The sequence below is a fragment of the Antechinus flavipes genome, chromosome 1, assembly GCF_016432865.1.
Source record: "Antechinus flavipes isolate AdamAnt ecotype Samford, QLD, Australia chromosome 1, AdamAnt_v2, whole genome shotgun sequence".
In the NCBI taxonomy this organism is placed as follows: Eukaryota; Metazoa; Chordata; class Mammalia; order Dasyuromorphia; family Dasyuridae; genus Antechinus; species Antechinus flavipes.
Genome location: NC_067398.1, coordinates 309,734,195 through 309,758,423, shown reverse-complemented (window position 1 = coordinate 309,758,423; position 24,229 = coordinate 309,734,195). Strand labels below are relative to the sequence as shown.

General features: G+C 38.6%; 1 protein-coding gene across 1 annotated transcript in view; it reads left to right on the top strand.

Moving 5' to 3' along the window:
* SCNN1G (sodium channel epithelial 1 subunit gamma) overlaps window positions 1–21,909 on the top strand; it is a 29,794-nt gene extending 7,885 nt beyond the window's left edge. The window contains exons 3-13 of the mRNA XM_051964817.1: window positions 1,332–1,644; window positions 3,562–3,758; window positions 5,304–5,407; window positions 10,933–11,096; window positions 16,041–16,139; window positions 16,616–16,733; window positions 17,870–17,948; window positions 18,036–18,093; window positions 18,929–18,990; window positions 19,484–19,559; window positions 20,574–21,909. Coding sequence (XP_051820777.1) covers window positions 1,332–1,644; window positions 3,562–3,758; window positions 5,304–5,407; window positions 10,933–11,096; window positions 16,041–16,139; window positions 16,616–16,733; window positions 17,870–17,948; window positions 18,036–18,093; window positions 18,929–18,990; window positions 19,484–19,559; window positions 20,574–20,963 — 1,660 coding nt within the window. The 3' untranslated portion in view covers window positions 20,964–21,909. The remainder of the gene's footprint in view (window positions 1–1,331; window positions 1,645–3,561; window positions 3,759–5,303; window positions 5,408–10,932; window positions 11,097–16,040; window positions 16,140–16,615; window positions 16,734–17,869; window positions 17,949–18,035; window positions 18,094–18,928; window positions 18,991–19,483; window positions 19,560–20,573) is intronic.
* The last annotated feature ends 2,320 nt before the right edge of the window (window positions 21,910–24,229 follow it).

The window sequence follows — 24,229 nt, the reverse complement described above, 5'->3', positions numbered from 1 at the left end:
TATCCTATGGTACCAAGAAAGCCAAATTCTAATGTAGTTAATGGTATACAGGTAGTGGTAGAAAGAACACCAGACTTAGAAGACCATTTAAGCTCTCTGACCTTGAGTTTCCTCCTCTGCCCTGGCTACCTCTTGGGGTTTTAAGGAGGATACCATGAGGTAATGCAAATGAAAATGCTTTGTGACTACAAAAGGAGTGAGAAATGTTAAGTATACATAGCCGATTATTACTTAATCCACACAATACAGAGGATGAGTTTTAGCACAAATAATCTAAGAAAGCCCTAGTTTCTCCTTTCTTGCCAGAACTATTAACCATCATGCTCAATCTCCTCTCATTATCATTATCACCACTGTCACCCTTGCATTAGACAAGATAATATGCTCCATTCTAGATAAGTAGAAGTGAAAGAATGCTTCTTGGATCCAGACCTCAAGGCTGATAATCTTAACCTGAAAATCTTGAAGTAATTTGCTTATAATCAAGTCATTTTACAATTGTCATATCAGAGAGAATCATTAATATCTAGAAAGGAGAAAAGTAAGAAAGGGATGATACAATCAATGTAAGAGATTTTCTTATATTAAAAAGGCCTTATGATCATGCTATGGGAGATTCAGTTAAAAGAACTGAAGATGGTTAACGTAGAAAAGGTATGAGAAAGGATCTTAAAGGATATCAAGTTTAACCCCCTTATGTTATAGATGATGATACAGAGGCCCAAGGAGATTATATGACTTGCCAAGATTTGAATCCACATCCTATGATTCCAAGACCATTGCTTACATGTCTACTATCTTTGAGAATTCTAAAGTCTTTCTCATGAAAGAGGGATTACACTTAGTTTGCCCAGCCCCAGAGACTGAACTAGGAGCAAAAGGTATAAGGTGTAAAGAAGCATCCTGACCTGGTGCTGAAAAAGCTTCCTTACAATTAATGTTCTCCAAAAGTAGAATAAGTTGCTTTAGAAGATAATGGGTTCTCCCACCCTAGAGATCTTTAGGTGAAGGCACTTAGGGGAATTCTTTCTGAGGCATGGGGTGGGGGTCTTTTCTGATCTCTGAGGTTTTGTGATTCTGTCCCTTTTCTCTCTCCCTACCCCTACCTCCAGGTGCCTGGAATGCAAATAATCATTGATAGCAAGCACAGAATAATGAATTATCACCTGTGTTTGTTCTAGTGAGAAGATGTTTGGGAGGGCATTGGGAAATCAGGTGCTGTCAAAGTTAGGTATTTTTTTTTTTCATGACATGTTTTCCCTGGGGTTGGTCACCTAGAGAAGAGCTCTATTCTCTCTCTACATTTCATGACTGTGTTTATGTCCTGACAGGTACAGTGCTTTGAAAGAACTTCTGGCTGGCTTGGACCAAGAGACCAAAAATGCCTTGAGGAATTTATATGGACTTTCTAATATCAAATCTCGGAAGCGGCGGGAGGCTAATTCCTCACAATCATCTGAGGGAGACAGCCATTCAAAGTTCTTGAACATCCTGCCACTTGTAGTCTTTGAGCCAGATGATACAACCAAGGAAGCCACTGACCTCCTGACTGGAAGAAAGCGGAAAGTCAGTGGTACCATTGTCCACAAGGCATCAGATGTTATGCATGTACAGGAGACCAAGAAAACTGTGGGCTTCCAGATGGTGAGGGCCATTCTATGGATGCTCCTTTCTGTGTGAATGTGTGTGTGTGTGTGTGTGTGTGTGTGTGTGTGTGTGCTTATACCCATGTCAGTCCAAATGTAGGCCATTGTTGAACCTAAATAGGATGCAACTCCAATATGAGATTTCTTTGAAAGGAAAAACATTCAGTTCAATTCTACCAGCATTTCTTAAATTCTTGTGATGTTCCAGGTATGACTAAATGCTGAGTATAGAACAACAAAAAGAAAAATATTCCCTGCCTTCAAAGGGCTTATATTTCTATTAGTGGAAAACAACATCTGCACAATTAAATAAATACAGATGTCTACAAATTAAATTATTGTATTGGAGGAGCAAGGAGGAATTATTAACAATTGGAGGATAAGGAAAGTATATAAGAGAGAGCATGGGATCTGAGCTTGTAATGGAAATAGAGATACCAGGAGATAGAAATGTATGTATCTTTCTCTATGCATTCTCTCCTTAGCTTTGTCCCACAAAATTCTCTTCTTTAAAGATGCAACTCAAACCACCACCTTCTACAGGAAATCTTTCCTGATTTCTCATCAGGAGAAATCTTTCTGTCTTTAGCTACTTTATATTTATTTGATTTATTCTATGTCGATTGATATATGTACTTGGCTCCCTTAATAGAATATAAACTCTTAGAATTATAAATGCTACTTTTAGAGTAAAGATTGGTTTATTTTTTATATTTATATTATCCCACCTACAATAAAAGAGACAGACAGAGCTGTGAGCCAATGGCACTTTATTAAAGGGTCCATGGTTCTCTCTAATGAAGCGGACCTCAGATCTGACTCATCATCTTAGAGGTTGCCTCCTTCCAGAGTTCTATTTTTATAGGGCTAGATGGCCAAACATTAAAGAATAGCTGTACTAAATACATAATAATTCCATCAATTAACATGTGATGCAGAAGCTAAAATAAGCTGTCAGCAGGGTCAGAAGATAGGTGAAACAAGGGATATCTCCACATAAGATGGATAGGCCTCCCATTAGGTTGGAAAGAAGGAAATGGTACAAGCTATCATTGTTTAAATTGTCATAATGTTTATTGGATAAGATATTGGTCCAGAGGCACTAAAGTATTTTGGGGGACTTTTTATGTAGTTGAGTCACCTCTGCCATGATGGGCTCAACCACCATGACAAGGAAAAACAAGAGTGGAGAGCTTTTAGTTGATTTCCTAGAGTTAAGGATGTGAACTTCGAATCTGCAGCTCACAGCTCTGGGGCTTATATACAGAGCTTTAATATGATTCTATCAAATTGATAAATACTAATTAGAATAGTGTAATTCCATAATTGATATAGATATGGATACAGATATAGATTGATATAGATACATCTCTTTTTCTCTCTATTACTATATATATGCTGAAAAATAACCCTCACTTTTAAGTTATACTCATCTTATACAAGTCAGATTGTGGGGGGAATTGTAGTCTAAATTCAGATCTATACAACATATAGAGAAGTGTGTTATTTCTGTCATACAGTGCTTCACTTTTGCCATCCCTAGTCTGCCTGCCTGGGTCTATTCTTGGAATTTTCAACATTAGAAAAGTTGCCAGGAGCAGTAACCACCATTGTCCAAGCTCCTTACATTAAAAAAAGAATCTTGTCTATGCACATTCTCTGCTCTCCTTGTCCCCGAGGTCTAGAATGACAACTAGAATAACAATTTCTTAGCACAAAGTCAACCTTTTCCCATCGCAATTCCCAGGCACCATCATTCATGAAGCTACTGATATCACAACATTTGAGGGAGTTGAGGAAATGAGATAAAATTCTATCACCTGGACATTCCCATCCAGATAGTGGACAGCATTCCCCTCTCCCAACTGCCCATTGCTAGAAGGGGCTGACAAATACCATCTCATCTCTTTCACAGTGTGAAAAAAATGGCACCAGTGATGACTGTGCAACTTATACCTTCAATTCTGGGGTCAATGCCATTCGGGAATGGTACAAGCTGCACTACATGAATATCATGGCGCAAGTGCCCCTGGAGAAGAAAATCAACATGAGCTACTCTGCAGAGGAATTGCTAGTGACCTGCTTCTTTGACGGGGTTTCTTGTGATGCCAGGTCAGCAAGGGAAATGCTCCTGCTTTCACCCTATTTTCAACCTTCAGCATCCTCTTGCACTGAAGGGTGCTACCCTACACACACAGCTGAGCTGACTGACTCTCCTTATTGGAATCCTGTTCCCTCCCTTTATTATATAGTTGACACATGGGTAGGAAGTTTTAGCGGAGGAGGAGAAAGTGAATGGAAAGGATCCAAGGCTGGTCCTTGATTTTTGACTAATAATACTTCTATTACTACTACTACTACTACTACTACTACTACTACTACTACTACTACTACAACAACAACAATTATTAATGCTACTACCACTACTACTACTACTGCAAGTACTATTACTAATATTACTAATAGTACTACTATTACTGCTACTACCACCACTACTACTACAAGTACTATTACTACTACCATTACTATTACTACTACTACTATAACTACTATTACTACTGCCACTATTATTATTATTACTACTGCTACTATTACCTATTACTATTACTACTACTACTAATAATAATAATAGTTGCAGAGAAGGTGCCAATCTGCATTGCTAAGGAATTTCCTTATCCAGGTAGTTCCTTATATCAACTAAATAACAGGTTCAATCTCTATTTCTATTAACAATAATAATTTTTAAAATCTAGCTTGTGATGTCATTGGAATAAGGAATTTTCAGAAAGGAAATTTCCTCTACCAATTCAGATCAGTGGTAACTTTAGAAGTTTACCCAGAGCATTTAACAATTAAGTGATCTTCTCAGAGTCATACAACAAAGATATATTTGAGGCACAACCTAAACTAAGGTTTTATTGACTTCATAAATAGCTCTTTACTCATTACATCAAGCTGACCTCATAATAATAAAGAATTGTCCCTTAGTTAACCTATTAGATTACATACCACTACTTTTAGTCAATTTTAGAAAAGTAGGTGTTTTTTTTTTTGTTGTTTTTATTTTTACCACATAGGTTCAGAGGTTCTCAAGATGATCCATAGACCCTTTCAACAGGTCCATGAGGTCAAAACTATTTTCACAATTATACTAAGATACTTTTATTTTCACTAAGGCATATACATATGACATTAATGTAAATAAAAACTCTTTGGAGAAAGGCCTCAATATTTTTTAAGACTATAAAGAGTTACTGAGAACCATTGTACTAGATAGTAATCTGTAAGACATTAAATATAAAGGAATTATGGCAGGATAATGACTTCTGTTACTGTTTCAATCTGAATTCCATCAAATAAGATAAGAACAAGATGAATAACAGTGGTAATTTTTTAAGGGACTTAAAGATGTAGGAACAGAGATATAGTAGGAGTTGAGAGGAAAAAGTAGCAAGCCCCGCAATAGTGATGGAAGAAGCAGAGGAAGAAATAGACAGGTGATAGACTATCCCAACAAGAGGTGGGGTAAGAAGGGGAAAAGAACTATGTTGAGGCTCCCAACACAACAGTGCTCCCTCTCTGACTTGACTTTTTTTTAAGGGATAGGAATGAAGAATCCCAAATCTGGAACTATCTGACTCAGTTTTATCCCTGTAGGAACTTCACTCTTTTTCACCATCCAATGTATGGGAATTGTTATACCTTCAATGGAGACATCAATAAGACTGCCCTCAATACTTCCATGGGAGGCAGTGAATATGGTAAGAAAATGGGAATTATGGTCTCTTGGGTATGATTAGGACAGTAGGAATATGAAAATCCTTTTTAAAATGTCTGTTTTCCTCCCTTTGGCCAAAGACCTAGGATGTCATGACCTCTTTCCCAGAATATTCTCAACCGAAATCATTCCTTCCCCCATTTTGTTGTCTGATGACACAAGAAGCAGAACTACAAGTTATTGGAAGTCACAAGGAGGGAAATTTAGGCTTGAAATGAGGAAAAAAAAACTTCTTAAGGAAAAACTGACATAAGATTTGCATATATTATCTTATTTGAACCTCATAGCAACCTTGTGAAGCAGGTACTCTTATTTCTTAGCCTCATTTTATAGATGAGGAGGCTGGGACTCAAAATACTGAAAAGTGTCAGAAGTAGAATCTAAGATCTTCCCAGCTCCCCAAGTCCAGCATGGTAGAATGAGATGCCTCTGCAGGTGGTAGTGGAGAGTTGCAATTAAAAGCTGAATGACCACTTGGGAGACAGATTCTAGGACTAACTGGCTGCTGAGTTTCCTTCCAAGCCTGAGATTTTGTGATACTGTAATACATTATCCACTTAGATTCCTTTTGAGATAGCAACATTTGCTGTTTCGATGAGCTACTGTTATAATTCATCTGAGTATCAGGTTTTGAATTCCCTTGGCTGGAAGCCAAAAATTGTATTGAAAAATACAATGGACAGAGTCCTGGATTCTGCCACTCAACTTTTTGGGTGACTTTAGGGAAATCACTTCATTTTCCTGTATCTTAAGTTTCTTCTTCTGAAAAATGTGAGGGAGTTGGAAAGGAAGGGGGAAGGAAGGGAATAAGCATGTATAAAGCAACTACAATGTACCAGTCACTGTGCTAATCACTTTACAAATGTCATCTCATCTGACTCTCAGAACTTTTAATAAGAACTTATTATTATCCACATTTTGAGGATTATTGAATAGAAGTGACTTGCCGAGGCTCACATAACTAGTAAGTATTAGAGGCTATAGGCTGTATCCACTGTGTCACCAGTGCTTAGTGCTTAGGACTAAATGAATTCTAAGATTCCTTCCTGTTCTAAATTTGTGATCTTATAAACCCTTTATCTAGAAGAACCACTCAGGTAAGTTTGTTACTGATGGCTTAGGCAATGGGAATATGCCCTTATTGACTTGTAATAGTAAAGATGATCCTCTAGACGGTCTCACTTGGATGTCTAATCATGTGGATTTTGGAGGTCTGTGACATCAGATACCATGCTCTTGCAGGTCCTCCCAAGCTAGAAAGGCTTTAGGTATATTCCTGGTGATCAACCATTTGTTTAAGGAGGTCCATCACAGGTTATTATAATCTGACAAATAAAACAGTGGAAAAAACACTGGCTCTGAAGTCAGAGAATCTGGTTCAGATCCCACTTCCAACACTGACCACCTATGAGAAAAACAAGTCAACAATCATTTACTAAGCACCTGTTGTGAGCTAGGGACTGTGTTAAGCAATGAGGCCACAAGAAAAGCAGAAGACAGGCCTCTTTTTCAAGGAGCTCACAATCTCATCAGGGAAATAGCATGCAAACAACTTATATACACAGAAGCTATAGATAGCATAAATTGTAGGTGATCAAAAGAGGAAAGGGACTAGAAATAAGGGAAGATTGGGAGGATACCAGAAAAAAAGATGAGAAAGGAGAGTGTTTGAGGCATGGGGACAAGTAGCAATCTTGGCCATAACTCAGCCTCTCAGGAGCCTATGAACACTCTTTGAGAGTGCTAGCTCACAATTATACAGTATTTTTTTGGCTGAGGCATTTGGGGTTAAATGACTTGCCCAGGGTCATATGGGAAGTGTTAATTGTCTGAGGCTAGATTTGAATTCAGGTCCTCCTGACTTCGGGGCTGGTGTTCTATCCACTGCAACAAAGAGCTGTCCCAATTATACAGTATTCTAAGGTTTATAAAGTATTTTACATACATTATCTCACTGGATCCAAATAAGAGCCCTATAAGGTAGCTATGTTTGTTATTCTTACCTTACAGATCAGGAAAGTGAGATTCAGAGATGTTTAGGAGGAATGGTTTAGTGCATAGGATACTAGACTTAGAATCAGGAAGACCTGGATTCAAATTTCACCCTGTATATTATGTGACTATGATATGTTCATACATTTTTGTGCCTCAATTAACTTTTCTGTAAAATGAAAGAGTTGGGCTCAGTGATATCTGATGTTGTGAGATAAAATCCTTTCTGGCAGAAAGAAGTTTGATATGGTATTTTAAGTATTTTACATGAATTATAATATTTATTCCTCACAGCAACTCTATGAAATAAGTGCTATTATTATCCCCATTTTACAGATGACAAAAGTGAGGCTAAGAGAGATTAAACAATCTAGTTTGAAAACAGCTAATTAAATCTCTGACTCGGAATTCAGGCATAAGTCTTTCTAATTCAAAACCCACTACAAAATAATGCCTCCTATTGGGTTTTCATCTACATGATATCTTTATGTTTGTAATCCTTGAAGTATTTAAGAAATAATGGTGTTCCTGGATTCTATAACTAGGATTGCCCACCTAACAATGAAAGTGGGTCTTGCCCTAATACTCAACCAATTAATAGCAAAGAGGCTCTAGCTGGGTGTTTATCCGGGGAGCACCCTTGTAGGGCTGACTCAGCCCCCGACACCTGTTCAAAATAAAACACCAGATATGAAAACTGGAAAAGTGCCACACTTTATCAAAGGTACAAATATAAACCCATGATAAGTATGCATGAAGTGAGATTTGCCTGTGTTTAGCAAAGCCTCCATTGGTAGGTGAGGAGGCCCAGTATTGAGTGAAACTGGGCTCTAGGTCAGTCAACTATTTTCCTCCATTGGGAGGAAGGGCCATAAGTTTCATCCAATAAGCATTTATTAAACATGTACCATGTACCTAGGCACTGGGGATAGATACAAAGATTAGTATGAAATAGTCTCTGTCCTCAAGAAACTTGCATTGTTGGAACTTATTTACAGATAAGTAAATTCAAAATAATAGTCAAAAGAATGGTGATGGAACACTAACAATTGAGAAAATCAAGAAGAGCTTTAGGAAGGCACCTGAGCTGAGCCTTCAAAGGAGTTAGTTAGGAGTTCCCAGAGATAGAGGTAAAAAGAGAGATCATTCTAGACAAATGGAGAACCAATACAGTTATCCCTTCCACAGCGAGACTTTCCCCATCTCAGTTTTGATATATCATGGGGTCAGCATAAGAAATTTAATGGGATTTTGGGGGAGTTTTGTAGAAACTGAAAACTCAGAAATGCATAAGATATATGTATAGTATTGTATAACATCAGCAAATTTTATCTTTTAATATAATCATAATTCAGACTTCTTCTCTGGTATGAAAAAAGAGCCAAATTATTTTCCAGTTAGTAGAGTGCTTCATCCTTAAACCCTATGATGTGGAAGGAATAACTGTAGGTCAGTTTGGTTGAAATATAGTGTTCAGCTAGGTGGTGCGGTAGATAGAGCACCAGCCCTGGTCAGGAGAACATGAGTTCAAATCTGATCTCAGACACTAAAACTTAAACACTTCCTAGCTATGTGACCCTGGGCAAATCACTTAACCCCAATTGCCTCAGCAAAAAGCAAAAAAAAGAAAAATAAAAATATATATATATATGCATATATATAGTTATACATATATATAAACAGCAAGATTATGTGATGATCAACTATGATAGACTTAGATTGTCTCAATAATATAGTTATCCAGGACAATTAAAATATTCTTGGGGTAGGAAACCTGTACCCAGAAGGAGAACTATGGAGACTGAATGTAGATTGAAGCATAGAATTTTCACCTTTTAATTTATTTGTTTTTTTTTCTTTCTCATGGTTTTTTCCCTTGTGTTCTGATTTTTCTTGCACAAAATGACAAATATGGAATTATGTTGAAAAGGATTGTACAGGTTAAACATTATTTGCTATCTTGGGGGAGGGAGGGAAAAAATCAGAAAACAAAATCTTACAGAAGTGAATGTTGAAAACGTTTTTTACATGTATCTAGAAAAAATATACATATGGTACTCAAGGTAGAGAGAAAGAAAGGAAAGTGATATTTAATATAGTCTGGAAAGATAGACTGATTTTTCATTTTTAATAATTATACTTTATTTTAATATTAATTTTTAAGTGAAAGAATTATATTTCAATCTGCATTCATCATTTTTCTCTCAGGATAAAGATAACTTTTTTTATGAGTCCTTTGGGATTTTCTTGTATCATTATTTAATTAGAGTAACTTAATTCTTTCACATTTGATCAAGGTTATACTATTGCTGTTACTGTATACAATATTTGGATCTGATTTTTGAAGGTTAAATGGAAGGGTTTGTAGTTTACTTTAAAAGCTATAAAAAGCCATTGGAGATTTTTGAACAAATGACTCTCCTGGTGAGACCTGTGTTTTAGGAATATGACAGGGTCACAGATTTAAAGTCAGAAGGGAATCCTCCCATTTTATAGATGAGGAAACAGAGAATCAAAAAAGCTAACTAATTTGCCAAAGATAACAAAGGCAGAATTTGAACCTAAATCTTCTAGCTCTACATCCTGTATTTTTTTTTTTTTTTTTTACTGTACCATGTGAGTTCCCTATCAGTTTGGCACATCTACAGAAAAGGATTTAGATAAGGGAGAAACAGGTTTAAAGCAGATCAGTTAGGATGCTGTTAAAGTAGTCTAGGTAAAGATGATAAGGACATGAATGCCATCAACAAATACTGTCATTCTTACCCCAGACTTTTTACTCCTGTCCTTGTTGCCCTAACATAGGTTGCAAATTTCCTACCTTAAGTCCCAGGCAGGACAACCTAGAACACTGATGTTCTCAGAATATATAGCTCTTATTGCCCTCCCCGCTTTTTTTAACCTGAAGTTTTGTTTGATTTTGATTTTGGAAGTAATTAGGGTTAAGTGACCTGTCCAGGGTCACCCAACTGGTAAGTGTCTGAAGCCAGATTTGAATTCAGGTCTCCCTGGTTTTAGAGCTGGTACTCTATCTACTATGTCACTTAGCTGTCCCTTTACCTGAGTTTTTGAGGGTCCCAAAGTGGTTTATATTTTCCCCACATTCACCTCTGTCCTCTACTTTACTTTTCTTTTTATTAAGAACTTAATAAACACCAAAAAATGAGCATTCTCATATATATATATATATTAAAATGGAAAAGCTTAGTTTTGCATGAAAGTTCATTTCTTTTAATATATATATTCAACACATAACTTTCAAAACTATGATTTTGTGACTCCTTAGGGATTTCCTTTTGTTAGCTTTTCATTCTGGGAAGGGGTAGCTATTCATTAAGTGGAAAGATTTTGTAACAAAAATGCTTAATCAAACTAAACAAATTCCCACAGTGATTGCCAGCCCCTTTATGAGTGTCCCTGCCACAGTAGCTCCTTTACTCATGCAAATCTCATGGAGTTTTCTTGATGTCTTCTTGATATCTCAGGTGTCTGATTATACCTTCTCTTTCCCTCCAGGACTGCAGGTCATTCTTTACATAGATGAAGAAGAATATAATCCCTTCTTGATATCATCAACTGGGGCTAAGGTTGTTATCCACAGGCGAGATGAATATCCTTTTATTGAAGACATAGGAACAGAGATTGAGACAGCTATGGCCACTTCAATAGGAATGCACCTGGTAAGTGAGGATTATTATGTGCTCTGAGGCACGTCCCAGAGTAATAATTACAGTGCTTAAACTTACTTAGAACTGCTTAGAAGAGTTAGAATGTAGTTGCCAAAATATTTTTCAATTGAAGGTCCATAGACACCCCCCAAGTGATCTGTGAACTTAGAGGCGAAGGGAAGAAATTATAATTTCTAAATGAGAATGAAATATAGTTGTCAAAATATTTTTAAAAGCAAGGTCATAGATCCAGGTAACATAAGGCACTCTTAGAGATTTAGGGATTAGTTTAGATCAGCCTTCTATGATACTGTAGTTCTTCAAGAGTTTTTATTTCATCATTGTGTATTCTTTCTCCAGTGAGGCAAATGATCATCATCATTGACATTTAGATAATTTTAAAATTTACAGAATTCTTTACCTACAGTGTCTCATTTGCTTCTCACGATAGACTCAGGAAATATGCCCTACTCAGGAAATATCCCATTTTTCAGATCAAGAAACTTAAGAGAAATTAAATGATTTTCCGAGAGTCAAGAGCCAATAAATGCTAGGACTAGGATTTGAAATCAGGTCTCTCCTGACTTCAGGTCAATCACTTTTTTCTACTATGCTGTTCTGCCTTCCATAACTTTTCTTGCCTTAGTCTTCATGAAGTGCTCTAACTTCCCTCCCCCAAAAAAGATCATTCTTTGGTGGCCAACATTCTGGTGATATATTAATATGAACAGCAAATAATATAGCATGATGGAGCATACATGAAGTTTACATAGAGAAGAAGAGTATGAGAAAATTGTAAATATGATGATTCAATATTGATCAATAGATCAGAAAAATTATCATATTCATGTGTCTGGATCTAACAAGGAATTTAACAAAGTCTCTAGAATCATAGCTAAAAGGGACTCTACAGGTCATTTAGTCCTATTTTCTCCCTCATTTTACAAATAAAGGAAAGAGGGAGACTCACTGATTTTTATTGATTGTAAATATCAGAGCTGAAATCTATCAGACTCCAAATCCAGTTCACTCTCTACTGCATCATCAATGGATGTTGACACCTATGGTCTTTTTGGACAAAATTGTGAAAGATGTGAGAGAATTTTGGTCCAGTTTCCTGTTATAGGACAGTGAATGTGGAGTTAGGTTAAAAAATGTAGATTTATGGATTGTCAGATAATGATTTTAAAAATCCTGGAGCTCTGCAAGTATCTTTGATCTCTCTGCAGCTTTTGATCCTTGAATTATCTTCTTCTCATTGATAGCTCTCTTCACTTTAGGATTTTTGTGACATTGCTCTTTATTGCTTCTCCTACCTCTCTAACTACTCTTTTTCAGTCTTCTTTGCTGGATCTTCATCCAGGTCATGTCTACCAATCAATGATTCCTTGAAGACTGTTCTGGATGGTCTTTTCTTCTTCCTTTATACTATTTCACTTAGTGATCTCAGTTCCTGGATTCACAGGAATCCAATTCAATCCATGCACAGGATTCCCAGATCTGTACAGCTAACCTCTCTCCTGACTTCCATTCTTGCACCTCTTAGAAGTCAGTTCTTCTAAGCCCTTCATTGTACAAATGAGGAAATAGAGAAATGATTTACTAAGTCACATATGGAGTCTTGTTACTCCAATGGTCTACTAGACATCTCAAATTGATCGTCCAATAAACACGTTAAATTTAGTGTATCCAAAACTGGACTCATTTTCTTCCCTCTCCAATACAGCCTTCTCCTCTTTCTACATTTCTTGTTATTATCTAGGATACCAGCATCCTTCCAAGTTACCCTGGTGTCATCCTTGAGTCCTCACTCAATCTCGCCCCCATATCCAATCTATTTTTAAGTCAGTTCTACTTTCACAACATTTCTTGTATATGCCCCCTCTCTCTCTGCTCTGGGACTGTGTTTGGCCCAGGCCCTCATCACCTAACACCTGAACTATTTCAGTAATTCACTGGTTGGTGTTTTTGCCTTTCCTTATGTCAGTCCATCCTCCACTCAGCTGCCAAACTGATCTTCCTAAAGTACAAATTTGATCATGTCACCAGCACCGCCAATTAATAATCATGTCACCAGCAACTCCCTGATGATACTTCCAATATCAGTTATAAAATCTTCTCTGGGGCTTTTATAGCCCTTCACAAATTTACCCTTTTATTATCCTTCCATATTTCATATACATTATATCTCTCATCCCCTTCCCAAGTATTCTGCAATCCAGCAACATTAGCTCCTTTGCCGACTGTCTTCTCTGCTTTCCTCTCTCCTCTTAGTTTCCTTCAATTTCCAGCCAAAAATTCACCTTCTACAAGAAGCCTCTCCCAATCCCCTTTAAGTTAGTGCTTTTCCTCTGTTGATTATCTCCAAATTATCCTGTATACAATTTGTTTGTGCATAGCTGTTTTTATGTTGTTTGTTTGCCCCCTTTAGATTGTGAGCTTCTTGAGAACAGAGACTATCTTTTGTTTTTCTTTGTTATGTCTTGATTTTAGCACAGTGTCTGATACATAGGAGGTGTCTAATAAATGAACTGGAAGAGAGATGAAATTAGACTCATTTTTTTAGTGAAGAAACTCATCTATTTTTGTGTTATGGACGCTTTTAGGAGTCTGGTGTATGTAGTCTTTGGACTCAAAATAATATTTTTTAAAATGCATAAAACAAGACTCACTCTATATCTAATCAAGTCTTGGAAAGTCAACTTTTTCTAGACTAGGAGTTTTTGCCCATTTTTGTGTCCTGGAGCTCTTTATGAGTCTGGTGAAATCCATGAAGCCCTGTTCAAAACAATGTTTTAAAATGCATAAAACTAATTACATGAAATCATAAAGGAAACCAATTGTATTGAAATATAGTTATCAAAATATTTTTAAGAACCAAGATCATAGACTCCAGGTTAAAAAACCCATTTCTGGCATTTACTATCTATCTGATTTTGAGCAAGTCATTTAACTTTCAGTTTTCTCATTCATAAAAAGAAGGGGTTAAACTATTGATGTCCTGTTAGATCCCCTCCAACTGTAGTTTCTCTATAGGATCTATAATCCTATAAGAGGTCATTGAGTTCAGAGAACTCTGGCTCTTTCCACTCAATCAAATGAGGGAATTCTTTCTGCCACTTCAGGGAAATTAAGCCTCCTCATGGTAGATAAAGGGTACAATGAATGGAGAGAAGTTATTCTTCTTCTCCCCTCCCCACTTAGGGTGATTTAAGCCCATGATGCCAGGGTAGAAGATACTACTGAGAAAACATGGGGGAATTTAATTTCTGAAATTCTCTTTAGGTCATCTGAGTCTCATGACCATGTGGGTGGTTGTCTGGGTGGTTTCAGCTACTTGACAAGGAAGGGCTTTGGAGCCCAAAGAATCATTTTCCTCCTCCCCAACACCACCACATACCTAATGTGAGCTTCCTACCCAGTCAGGAAACATAACCCAAGAAGCCCTGGAATCATAAGGTGTGATAACTATCTCTTCAAAGTCCAGGGCTATTTTGTTGATCAGATAGCCAAGAAATGAAAAATAATTCGAAATAGATTGCCCAGAACGAGATGGCCTGGCTGCCAGGCTCTCTAAGCCAAACTATTACCTGGGCAGCCCCAACCAACACCTGCTGAATGAAGCTTGACGGGCTTATCATCCTGATAAGTCAGCACAGCTTTTCCATGGAGGACATAGAGCTCTTTTTAAAAATTCCACGAATAACCAAGAGCCCCAGAGGGGCCTCCATTAGCTGAAAGTATGATGGTCTGGAGAAACTTTTGATGACTTCCAAGCTGGGTTCATGCTCAAGTGTAATAGAGGCTGAGTTCACCGGTACAAAATAGTACTCAGAATCAGGAAAGGGGGTTCAAAGGCCTTTCCTTGCTCGCAGCTAACACACAACATGCTTGTGCACACACACAGACTAACAATAATGCATTAGAAGCAACAATTCTGACTCCTGACCCAAAGATAGGAAACTTATTCTGTTTCTTTTACCATGGATACCCTGCTTTTCTAAACCAAGGAAGTCAACCCCTCCATAGCACTTGATGAAGTCATTCAAGGAGCTTTCTAAGCCTCAGACTCATCCCCAAAACAGCAGTCTGAGGGAGTAGACCTCAAAAGGCCATTCTTAACTAAAGATCTCCCCAAACCTTCCAGATTCTTGAAGAAATGAACTTGAAAGAAATCCCAAAGTTCAGTAGCTGAAATGGGCTGAAGTCTGAAATGACTTTTCAATTTATCCACTTCACTTCTAACCCCGTGTGACATTTATTATTATCACCACAAGATTCACTTGGCAAGTCCAAGACTCAGGAGGCTGATGACTTCCTTCTGAGTACTTGACAAGTAGGTCACCTTGCTAACAGATTGTCATCTTGTGGTTAGACAAGCTGGTTTTCCATAGGTGTGGTTATTGAAGAGAGATTAGTTCGATTCATTTCGATTTAGTCAAACAAACATTTATTTAAGGACTTACTTCAAAGCCTGTGCTAGCCACTTGGAAGAGCAACAAAGATAAACAAAGCATATTCTCTGTCTCTTATGGAATTTTCAGTTTAATGGAGGGATGTGATAGAAAAAGACTTTTGATAGGACTTTTAAAATCCAGAGGTGATCAGGAAAAGTTATTTCTCATTCTTCATGTCCCATTTTCCTCATAGATCATATACTTAGACCACTCATGTGGTCTGTGGTCTGTAACCATCACTTTCTCCCCACTCTATTTCATTGATGGTGAAACTCAAATTCAGGAAAAAATGTGATTTGCCAAAAGTGACATAAAAAATAGGAGCTGAGATTTGATAACAAATCCTGACTCCAATACCTCCTTTCCATTGCCTACCACTAAGCTGCCTTCTCCAGTTTGATTTTTCATTTAAGTCATTGCTTCGAATGTGGCTATGGTGGGAGCTGTTCTATGGGAGAGAAGGTGATATTTATCTCAGTTTTCTCTTTTGGGGTTTCAGACGGAGTCCTTCAAGCTGAGTGAGCCGTATAGTCAGTGCACCAAGGATGGCAGGGACGTGCCTGTTGAGAGTATCTACAACGCCACCTACTCCCTCCAGGTACTAAGCTGGGTGGGCAGGATGGCAATCTCCCTCTCCCAAGAAGTGTGAGCACCCACCGGGAAGCTGGCATGCCACAAGCTTCAAGGTCACACTCTGGCTGGGGAAATTCCACCTTGTAATCAGTTGAGTGTGGGGGTGGGATCAGAAGGTCAGAAATGGTGATAATAATCCCTGATGTTATCTAATCACCAGCAAGACTTTGGGTACATTGCCACTGGCTAATACCAGTTTTCCTCCATGTCATCTGTAACTGGATCTTAATAGTCAAAGATTTTCCTGGAACACTGTGTTAAGAAAAGAAGGTTTCTTTTCCCAGATAATGAATCCTTTTATCTGGAGTGTGGCAGATTAGACCCGAGATTCCTCACTGTAGAAATCTCTCCATATGGGAAAGGAAATTGGTGATTCACCCCACTGGAGCTGGAGGCATGGAGGAAGGGATGGGGAGAAATCATCAACATCTCTTCTTTCAGATATGTCTTCACTCCTGCTTCCAGAGGCATATGTCCGAAAAATGCCATTGCGCCCAGTATAGTCAACCTGCACCAAAAAATGTCTCCTACTGCAATTACCAGAAACACCCCAACTGGAGTGAGTTCTCATCAATAACCAGGAACCCCGGGCTAGTCTCCCAAGATATTGATTCAGAGAAAAAAAAAAGAGAGAGAGAGCGTGTCCAAAAACATGAAGCCAGAAACTTTAACCACTGAAATCAGTTTTGGGGTGGGGAAGGAGAAGGTAGAATGGCAAGACATGTAATTTGAATTTCATTATGAAGGAGAATTTCTTGATATAAGATTAAGGCAGAGATGATAACCTTTCTAGAAGGACTTAAAATATCAAAATGGAGGAGATCCAGCCAATTTTCTAGAAACTAAAAGGATGTAAAGAATTAGAGGGTCTTCACATTGGAAGGGACCTTAGAGAGCTGGAAGTAGCCTTAGTAGTTACCTAATCCAACTTCTTCATTTTATAGATAAGGAAACTGAGATTATCTGTTTAGGAATTCCTTCTTCAACAATGCTGCATAATATCATTTGTCTACTCTTCAATGTATAAAGAGAATTAGATCGGAGTGAGGAAGCCTGGGTCTACCCCTACATCTACCAAACTCAAGCTGTGCCCACTGACTTTATTTCTCTGGGCCTCAGTTTCCTGATCTGCAAAATCAAGGAATTAAACTACAAGGCTTTTTTAAATGTCCTTCCAGCTCAAGAGCCGAACCTACTTCCCCATCTGTGTCTCTGGATTTCTCTCCCAAAGAATAGCAACAATGGATAGGGGACTGGAGGCAAAGTTGGGAAAGAATGGATGGCTCATAAAAGTCAATGGAGAGGAAGGTGTCTTTATTTGGGTACGAGGTACGTACTCTGTCTGCTCCTCCAGATTCTGATACATCAGACATCATAGACAAGCAATAAAGTAGAGTGCAAAGAATTCTGGATTTGGAATCAGAAGTGAGATACAATTCCAACTCTGTCATTCATTATCTATTGATTTTGAGCAGGTTACTTCAATATTCTCATTTTTCTTATCTGTAAAATAAAAAAGTTGGATTAAATGTTCTCCGAGGTTCCTTTCCACTCTCTAAATCTGTAATTCTATATGTGATGTGGAGGGGAAAAGAACTGAGAAATAGCGAGACAGGAGATGAGCAGGCTCAGGGAGTAACAGGGACCTTGTGGGAAATTTCATGGCCCTCATCCTCCATGGTCTTCCCTCCACAGTGTACTGCTACTATAAGCTGCACCAGGCATTTGTCCAAGAAGAGCTGGGCTGCCAGGCCATCTGCCGGGAACCTTGCAAGTGAGTATTGCCACAAGTAGATGAGGGTAGAGATTACATTGGGTCTGGTCAAACTACAAGACTCATCTTGCCTTCTTTTCTCCATAGATTTAAAGAATGGTCTTTGACCACCAGTCTGGCTCAGTGGCCATCTGACATTTCAGAGGTGAGTTTGTTTCCCCCACTGGGTGTGGAAAAACTGTAGGGTCCTTCCAGCTTCTTGCAACCAAGTAGTACTTTCCTGCCACATAAGAGGATCAGTATAGTTGAACTGGGACCTCACTACTCTGTACAGTGTACTTGTGATCCAGGGGGAAAACCATAGAGATAAGAAAAACAAAAAGCCTTCCTTTCCCTTCTTCCCCTCCTTGAAAAAAATCTGAACTTCAAACTAGATAAATTAGCATTTCCATATATAGTTAGATATTTGCATGTGTTCATATATGATTGGAACAGAAGGAAGGAATAATATATTATCTGAATCTCTTAGTACTTGCTTTTCTTTTGAGATATATAATAAATTCAGCTTGTAAGTTTCAAAGCCATCCTGCCTATTTGTGACTCCTTTTATTCTTTTCTTATTTTCTTTTTTAAATTTTTTTATTCTTTTTAAAAGTTTTATTCTTTTCTTATTTGTTTTTTGGAATCCTATTCCTCCTGCCCTCTTTTTATTATTTCCCCTTTGCCCAATTTAAAAGAAAAAAAGTAAGCATTTTAGCACTTTCTAGCAAGTACACATAGTGAAGCAAAATCAATTCAAACGTTGATCAGAAAAAAAAAAAAAAAAAACGTTGATCAGGTCCAAAAACCGTATGTCTCATTCAAGAGGCAACATTTCTGGGCCCTGGCCCAGGAGGAGGGAGAGCTCCATCCCTTTCCTTTGTCTCCCCACTAGGAAGAGCCAGGCTCTTCCAGGTAGAATGGTTAGTTCCTTGAGGATTCATAATCAGCAAATAAATCTTTCCATGCTTACTCATGCATGTGTGTTCTTTCTCCCTCAGAAGTGGATGCTGGATGTTCTCACATGGGATAAAGGCCAAAAAGAAAACAAAAGGCTAAATAAGTAAGTTTTCTTCCATTCTTAGCCTCCTTTTCCTTTTCCTTGCTCTACCCATGCCTAACCTACAGGGTTCTTTCCTTCCTAGAGTAAGGTTCCCCTCCCATACTATTTGCATTTTTTATTCGTTTCCCTAATACCATGACTTATACCCCTTTTTGGAAAATCCTTTCTTCTGAAAGGACCTTTATTGGCAGATTGTAAGGCTAAGATACTCCTACTTTGGTCCTAGAAGGATATTTCCAAGATGGAAGGCTGCTTAGAGGACAAAGAAGAAACACAGGAGACAGGGAAGCACCTTCTATTCTTCAAAGGGTGCTCTTGGCCATGGTTCTCAGTCTCCCTCCTGAGACCCATGGGGAGCCCAGTACATCTCCAAGACAGGATGGGGACTCCATTAAGGGAGGAATGGGGCCAGGGACATGACTGTCTAACTATTTCATGTCCTGCCTTTGGCCTTAACTCACTCCAAGTTGTTTTTATGTTTGCTTTCCTCCAGGACAGATCTAGCCAAACTCTTGATTTTCTACAAGGATCTGAACCAGAGATCCATCATAGAGAGTCCAGCCAACAGTGTAAGTGATGCTTTCTCAGAAATGCTCTTTATTTCTCTAAGGTCAAAGACCCTGGAAATGGAATCCAAATGGAGTCATATGGAAAACCTGATTGAGTTGGGAAGGGAGACTCTTATGTCACATTTGGGGTAGAAGTGGGGTCGGTTAACAATGGGAAATGACATAATCACATGTTACTGGGGTCTTGAGTTCTGTGTCAGAACAGAGAAATCCTTTTGTTGCTAGGATTCTATCTCCCTCTTTCATGTTTTTTTATCTCCCACTGCAGGCTGCCCTTCTTATATGAAACATCCTGCCTCCTCAACTTGAATATTCTAACTACCTTCTTCTAGAGACATTACACAATTCCCCTACTTATTAGATCTCTCTCCACATCCCATCAATTTGTATTTACATTCCTATATATATGTTTTATATCCCTATGCCTAGTACATAGGAGTTGGAGTAGGGACTGTATTACCTGTGATTTCACTGATAGCTTTAGGATAAGGAAACTCCTACCAGGCCAGGCCATTTTTTTTTTTTTTTGCAAAATAATCAGGGTTAAGTGACTTGCCCAGGGTCATATAATACCAAGTGTCTGAGGCCAGATTTGAATCCAGGCTTCCTAACTCCAAGGCTGATGCTCTATTCACTGTGCCACCTAACTGTCCCAACTCAGAGCCCTTTTTAAAAATCAAAATCATTGAATTTTCTTTTTAAAAAAACATGAAAGAGCAATCATTTATTTTTTTTTAATTTTCAGTAGCATTTTATTTTCCAAAAATATATAAAGATACCAACTCAGAGTCTTAATAGAGTTTGTGATGGGACTTGAACTCACATCTTTCTGAATTTAAGGTCCCCTCTCATGCCCACCATGCTTCACAATAGGCACTTAATAAATGCTTAATAAGTTGTTGAATGATTGACTGCTGCTCAATATTTTTTGCAGATTGAGATACTGTTGTTGAATGGCCAAATGCTGTTGAGAATGGTTAAATGACCAAATGCTGCTCATTATTTTTTTTTCAGATTGAGATACTGTTGTCCAACTTTGGGGGGCAGCTGGGGCTCTGGATGAGCTGCTCCGTGGTCTGTGTCCTTGAAATCATTGAGGTTTTCTTCGTTGATTCCCTATCCATCATTACCCGACGCTGTTGGCAGAAGATCAAGAAGCGGTGGGCCCAACGGAACACTCAGCAGGGCCAGTCATCCTCTGGGAACCTTGAGGACCTCGCTGGCTGTGATAATCCAGCCTGTGTTCTTGATGATGATTTACCTACCTTCAATACAGCTCTGAGATTACCGCAAGCCCCAGGGACCCATGTGCCTGGGACCCCACCGCCCAAGTACAACACTCTGCGCATTGAAAGGGCCTTTTCCAACCAACTTGAAGATACCCAAGACTCAGAAAATGCCTGAGGTTGAGGGACTTTTTCCTTCTGCTAAGACCAAGGTGGAGTCAGTTCTTGTCTGTGGGCAGCTGGTTGGCGTCTTCCATGGACACTGCACTTCTAATTAGGGCCAGACCCTCCCTGCTGCTAGTCTGAGGCTCTAATTCTGCCCCTGGAGCCTGCCTAGCAGACACAGCCAGGAACAAAACCTCTGAACCTGAGAGAAATGCTATTGCCCATTTTTCTGAAATGTTGATTAAGACTCATTTTTGAAATGTACCAATGGGCCCCAGCCAAAGGCTAATAGCTACCCAGACAGAGTTGTCTCACCAACCCATTGCTACTGACAGATGCCTCATTTCTCTCATGGCTGAGATGAAGGAGGGATCCAGAATCAGAGCTTCCATATCTTTGGGGATTTTTTTCTAAAAGGCAAATTTAGCCTTGATTATAGGGAGAAACCTTCACACAAGTGGAGCACACTGCCTTGGGCAGTTGTAGATTCTCCCTCAAGCAAATGCTAGATGACCATTTGGGTACAGTGGAAAGGGAGTCCTTTTTTCAGATAAAGATTGGACTAGGTCATCATTGAGGTCCATTTGAATCATGAAATTCTGCAAGGCAGGAACCAAGGAAGTGTTCTGTAAGAACTTTGCAAACGAGAGGCAAGGAAGCATGATCTAAAAATCATAGCACTGATATGGCTGCAGAACTGAGGTAAGCAGGCTAGCCAGAAAAGGGCTCAGCCCCACTTACTCTCGATTGAGTATCACTAGGGCAAAAAAAGAGGTTTTTCTCTCATGGTCAGACTGACTGTGTAGGATATTGCACCCTGGGAACCTCAATAGTGTAGAAAGGTGTTCCTGGTCTTTGACTGATGCTGCTTTTTAAATGAGTTATTTAAAACTGTGTGGCTTGGAAAGTCTGTCCAAATGAGAGATCTATTTTTGAATAAACTTTGTTTGTTTTTTTAATTGATGGACTTGTGAGAGTTTCTTCCGTGATTTATTATTAAGTATGTTAAATGGAACCCTGAACTAGCTGATAAAAGTTCCAGGTCCTGATCCCAACAGAATTATATTCTCTGAGTCTCACTTTCCTCATCTCTAAAATGCAAATAACAATCCCTATTCTGCTTCCCTATTAAACATTTGGTCTTGGTCCCTAGAAGCACCAAATGAAATGGTGAATGAGAAGAATTCAAAAGTGGGAATGGAAGCTCACTGGAAAAGGCATTGGGGCAGCTAGGTAGCGAAGTAGCATAGAGTCAGGAAACCTGAGTTCAAATCTAGCCTCAAGATAATTCACACTAGTTGTGTGATGCTTGGGCAACTCATATAACCCTGATTGTCTCAGAAAAAATAAAAAGAAAAGAAAAAATATATAATGCTAAACTGGAAAGAAGGAAAGAAAGGAGGGAAAGAAGGAAGAAGGGAAAGAAGGAAAGAAGGGAGGAAAGGAAGGAAGGGAGGGAGGGAGAGAGGAAAACAAGAAAGGATGGGAAGGGAAAGAGAGAGGAAAATAAAAAAAGGAAGGGAAAAAAGAAGGAAAGGAGGAAGGAAGAAAAGAAGGAAGGGAGGAAGGAAGAAAAAGAGGGAGAGAGGAAAGGAAGGAAGGAAAGAGGGAAGAGAAAGAAAGAAAGAAAGATGCCAAGAGACTTGGCACTGCTGTGACTTCTATTTGTCATATGGTAAAAAGAGTACTGGATTTGGAAGAAGAGACCATGGGTTCTAATCCAGGCTCTGCCATTCACTACCTAATGTGGCCATGAACAAGCCATTCACTTCTCTGAAACTCAATTTTCTTTTCAATAAAATCAAGTATTCAGATTAGATGATCCCTTTCAGCTTTAATCCTATATTCTTTTCATTTTAAGACCAATGCAAGCATCTGCTTTCACCTGATGCTCCCTAGCAAAGGTAGCCACCGTATTCACCTCATTCTCTTACTGTGTAATGGGAATGAAAATGTTATAAACTAGCAAGCACCTTACGTGTGAAGTACTTACTGATGCTAATCGGTAGGGAGGTAGGCTTGGAAAGTCACTCTTGGGAAGTACCTGTATAATAAGTAAATGACAAGGATGAGGATACTTAAATTCATATTTAAGTTCATGTTTCTTGGGTTTTTTAGCCACAAATATTGCTGAACAGCATAGACCTTCAGAGTGCCCGAATTATGGGGGTTTGGGGTGGAGGGTCAGCAAATGGCTTCCCTGACCAAATTCTGGTCTCTGTCTTTGTGCTCCTAATCATTCTGCTCTATCCAGTGTTTGAGATTGTGTGTGCTGAAGGAAAGAGAGCAAGGGCCTGGTTACCATTTCTATAATGGAAAAGAAGCTGTTTGCTTCTTTATTGCAATCAGATCTTATCTGGGCTTATTGCTTATTGCTCAGATACAACTCAGGACTTGGAAGCCTTCCTGACAGCTGCCTCTCCCTGGCAGGCAGACAGGCATCAAACTAATATCGTTCCTTATATCAGCAGCTGTTTTTTTCCTCAAAACCAGCTATTCCCATGCCAGCCAACAGCCTCTTGCCATCATGCACAGACCTGATGATCTGTAGTTGTAGATTTCCTGATTTGTGAGCTATTTGAGGGGCTCCGTGCCTACTTCAGGAATCTTTGATCAATAGCTCATGAGCAGGAAAGGGGAAGGGAAAATGGAGGAAAGAGGGGACAGAAATTATTTCTCTTTCAGTGGCATTTTTCCTTCCAGATGTATTCACAATATTTCCCAGAAACAGAGACTCCAGGATACTTAAGAGTAATATTGGGATAAAGCAGGAGGGATAAAGTAGAGGATGAAGCATTCAGAAATACTTCTGGATTTGTACTTAATTTGTTTGAAACCTAGACTTGCCATTTACTACCTATATGACCTTGGACAAATTTTTTTAAATCTCTTTAAGCTTCAGATTAATAATAGCTAGTATGTATATAACTTCAAGGTTTGCAAAGTGCTTGATAATGTTAGTTTATTTGAGCCTCACAATAACCTGAGAGGTAAGTGTTATCATTATCCCCATTTTACAGATGAGGAAACTGAGGTTAAGTGACCTCAAGGTTACATAGTAAATGATTGAAATAAGATTTGAACTCAGATCTTCATGACTCTTTAACCTATTTAGTTATAAAATTGGAATCGAAATAAATGATATCTAAAGCCCCTTCCAGCACTCTTACAGATCCTGTAAAGTTCACTTTACAGTGAAGTAAAGTGTCTGGAAGTCAGAGTGGAAGTCTGGAGTCTGGAACAAAAGTGATCTTTTCTGGTGGCTATCAGTCCTACAAT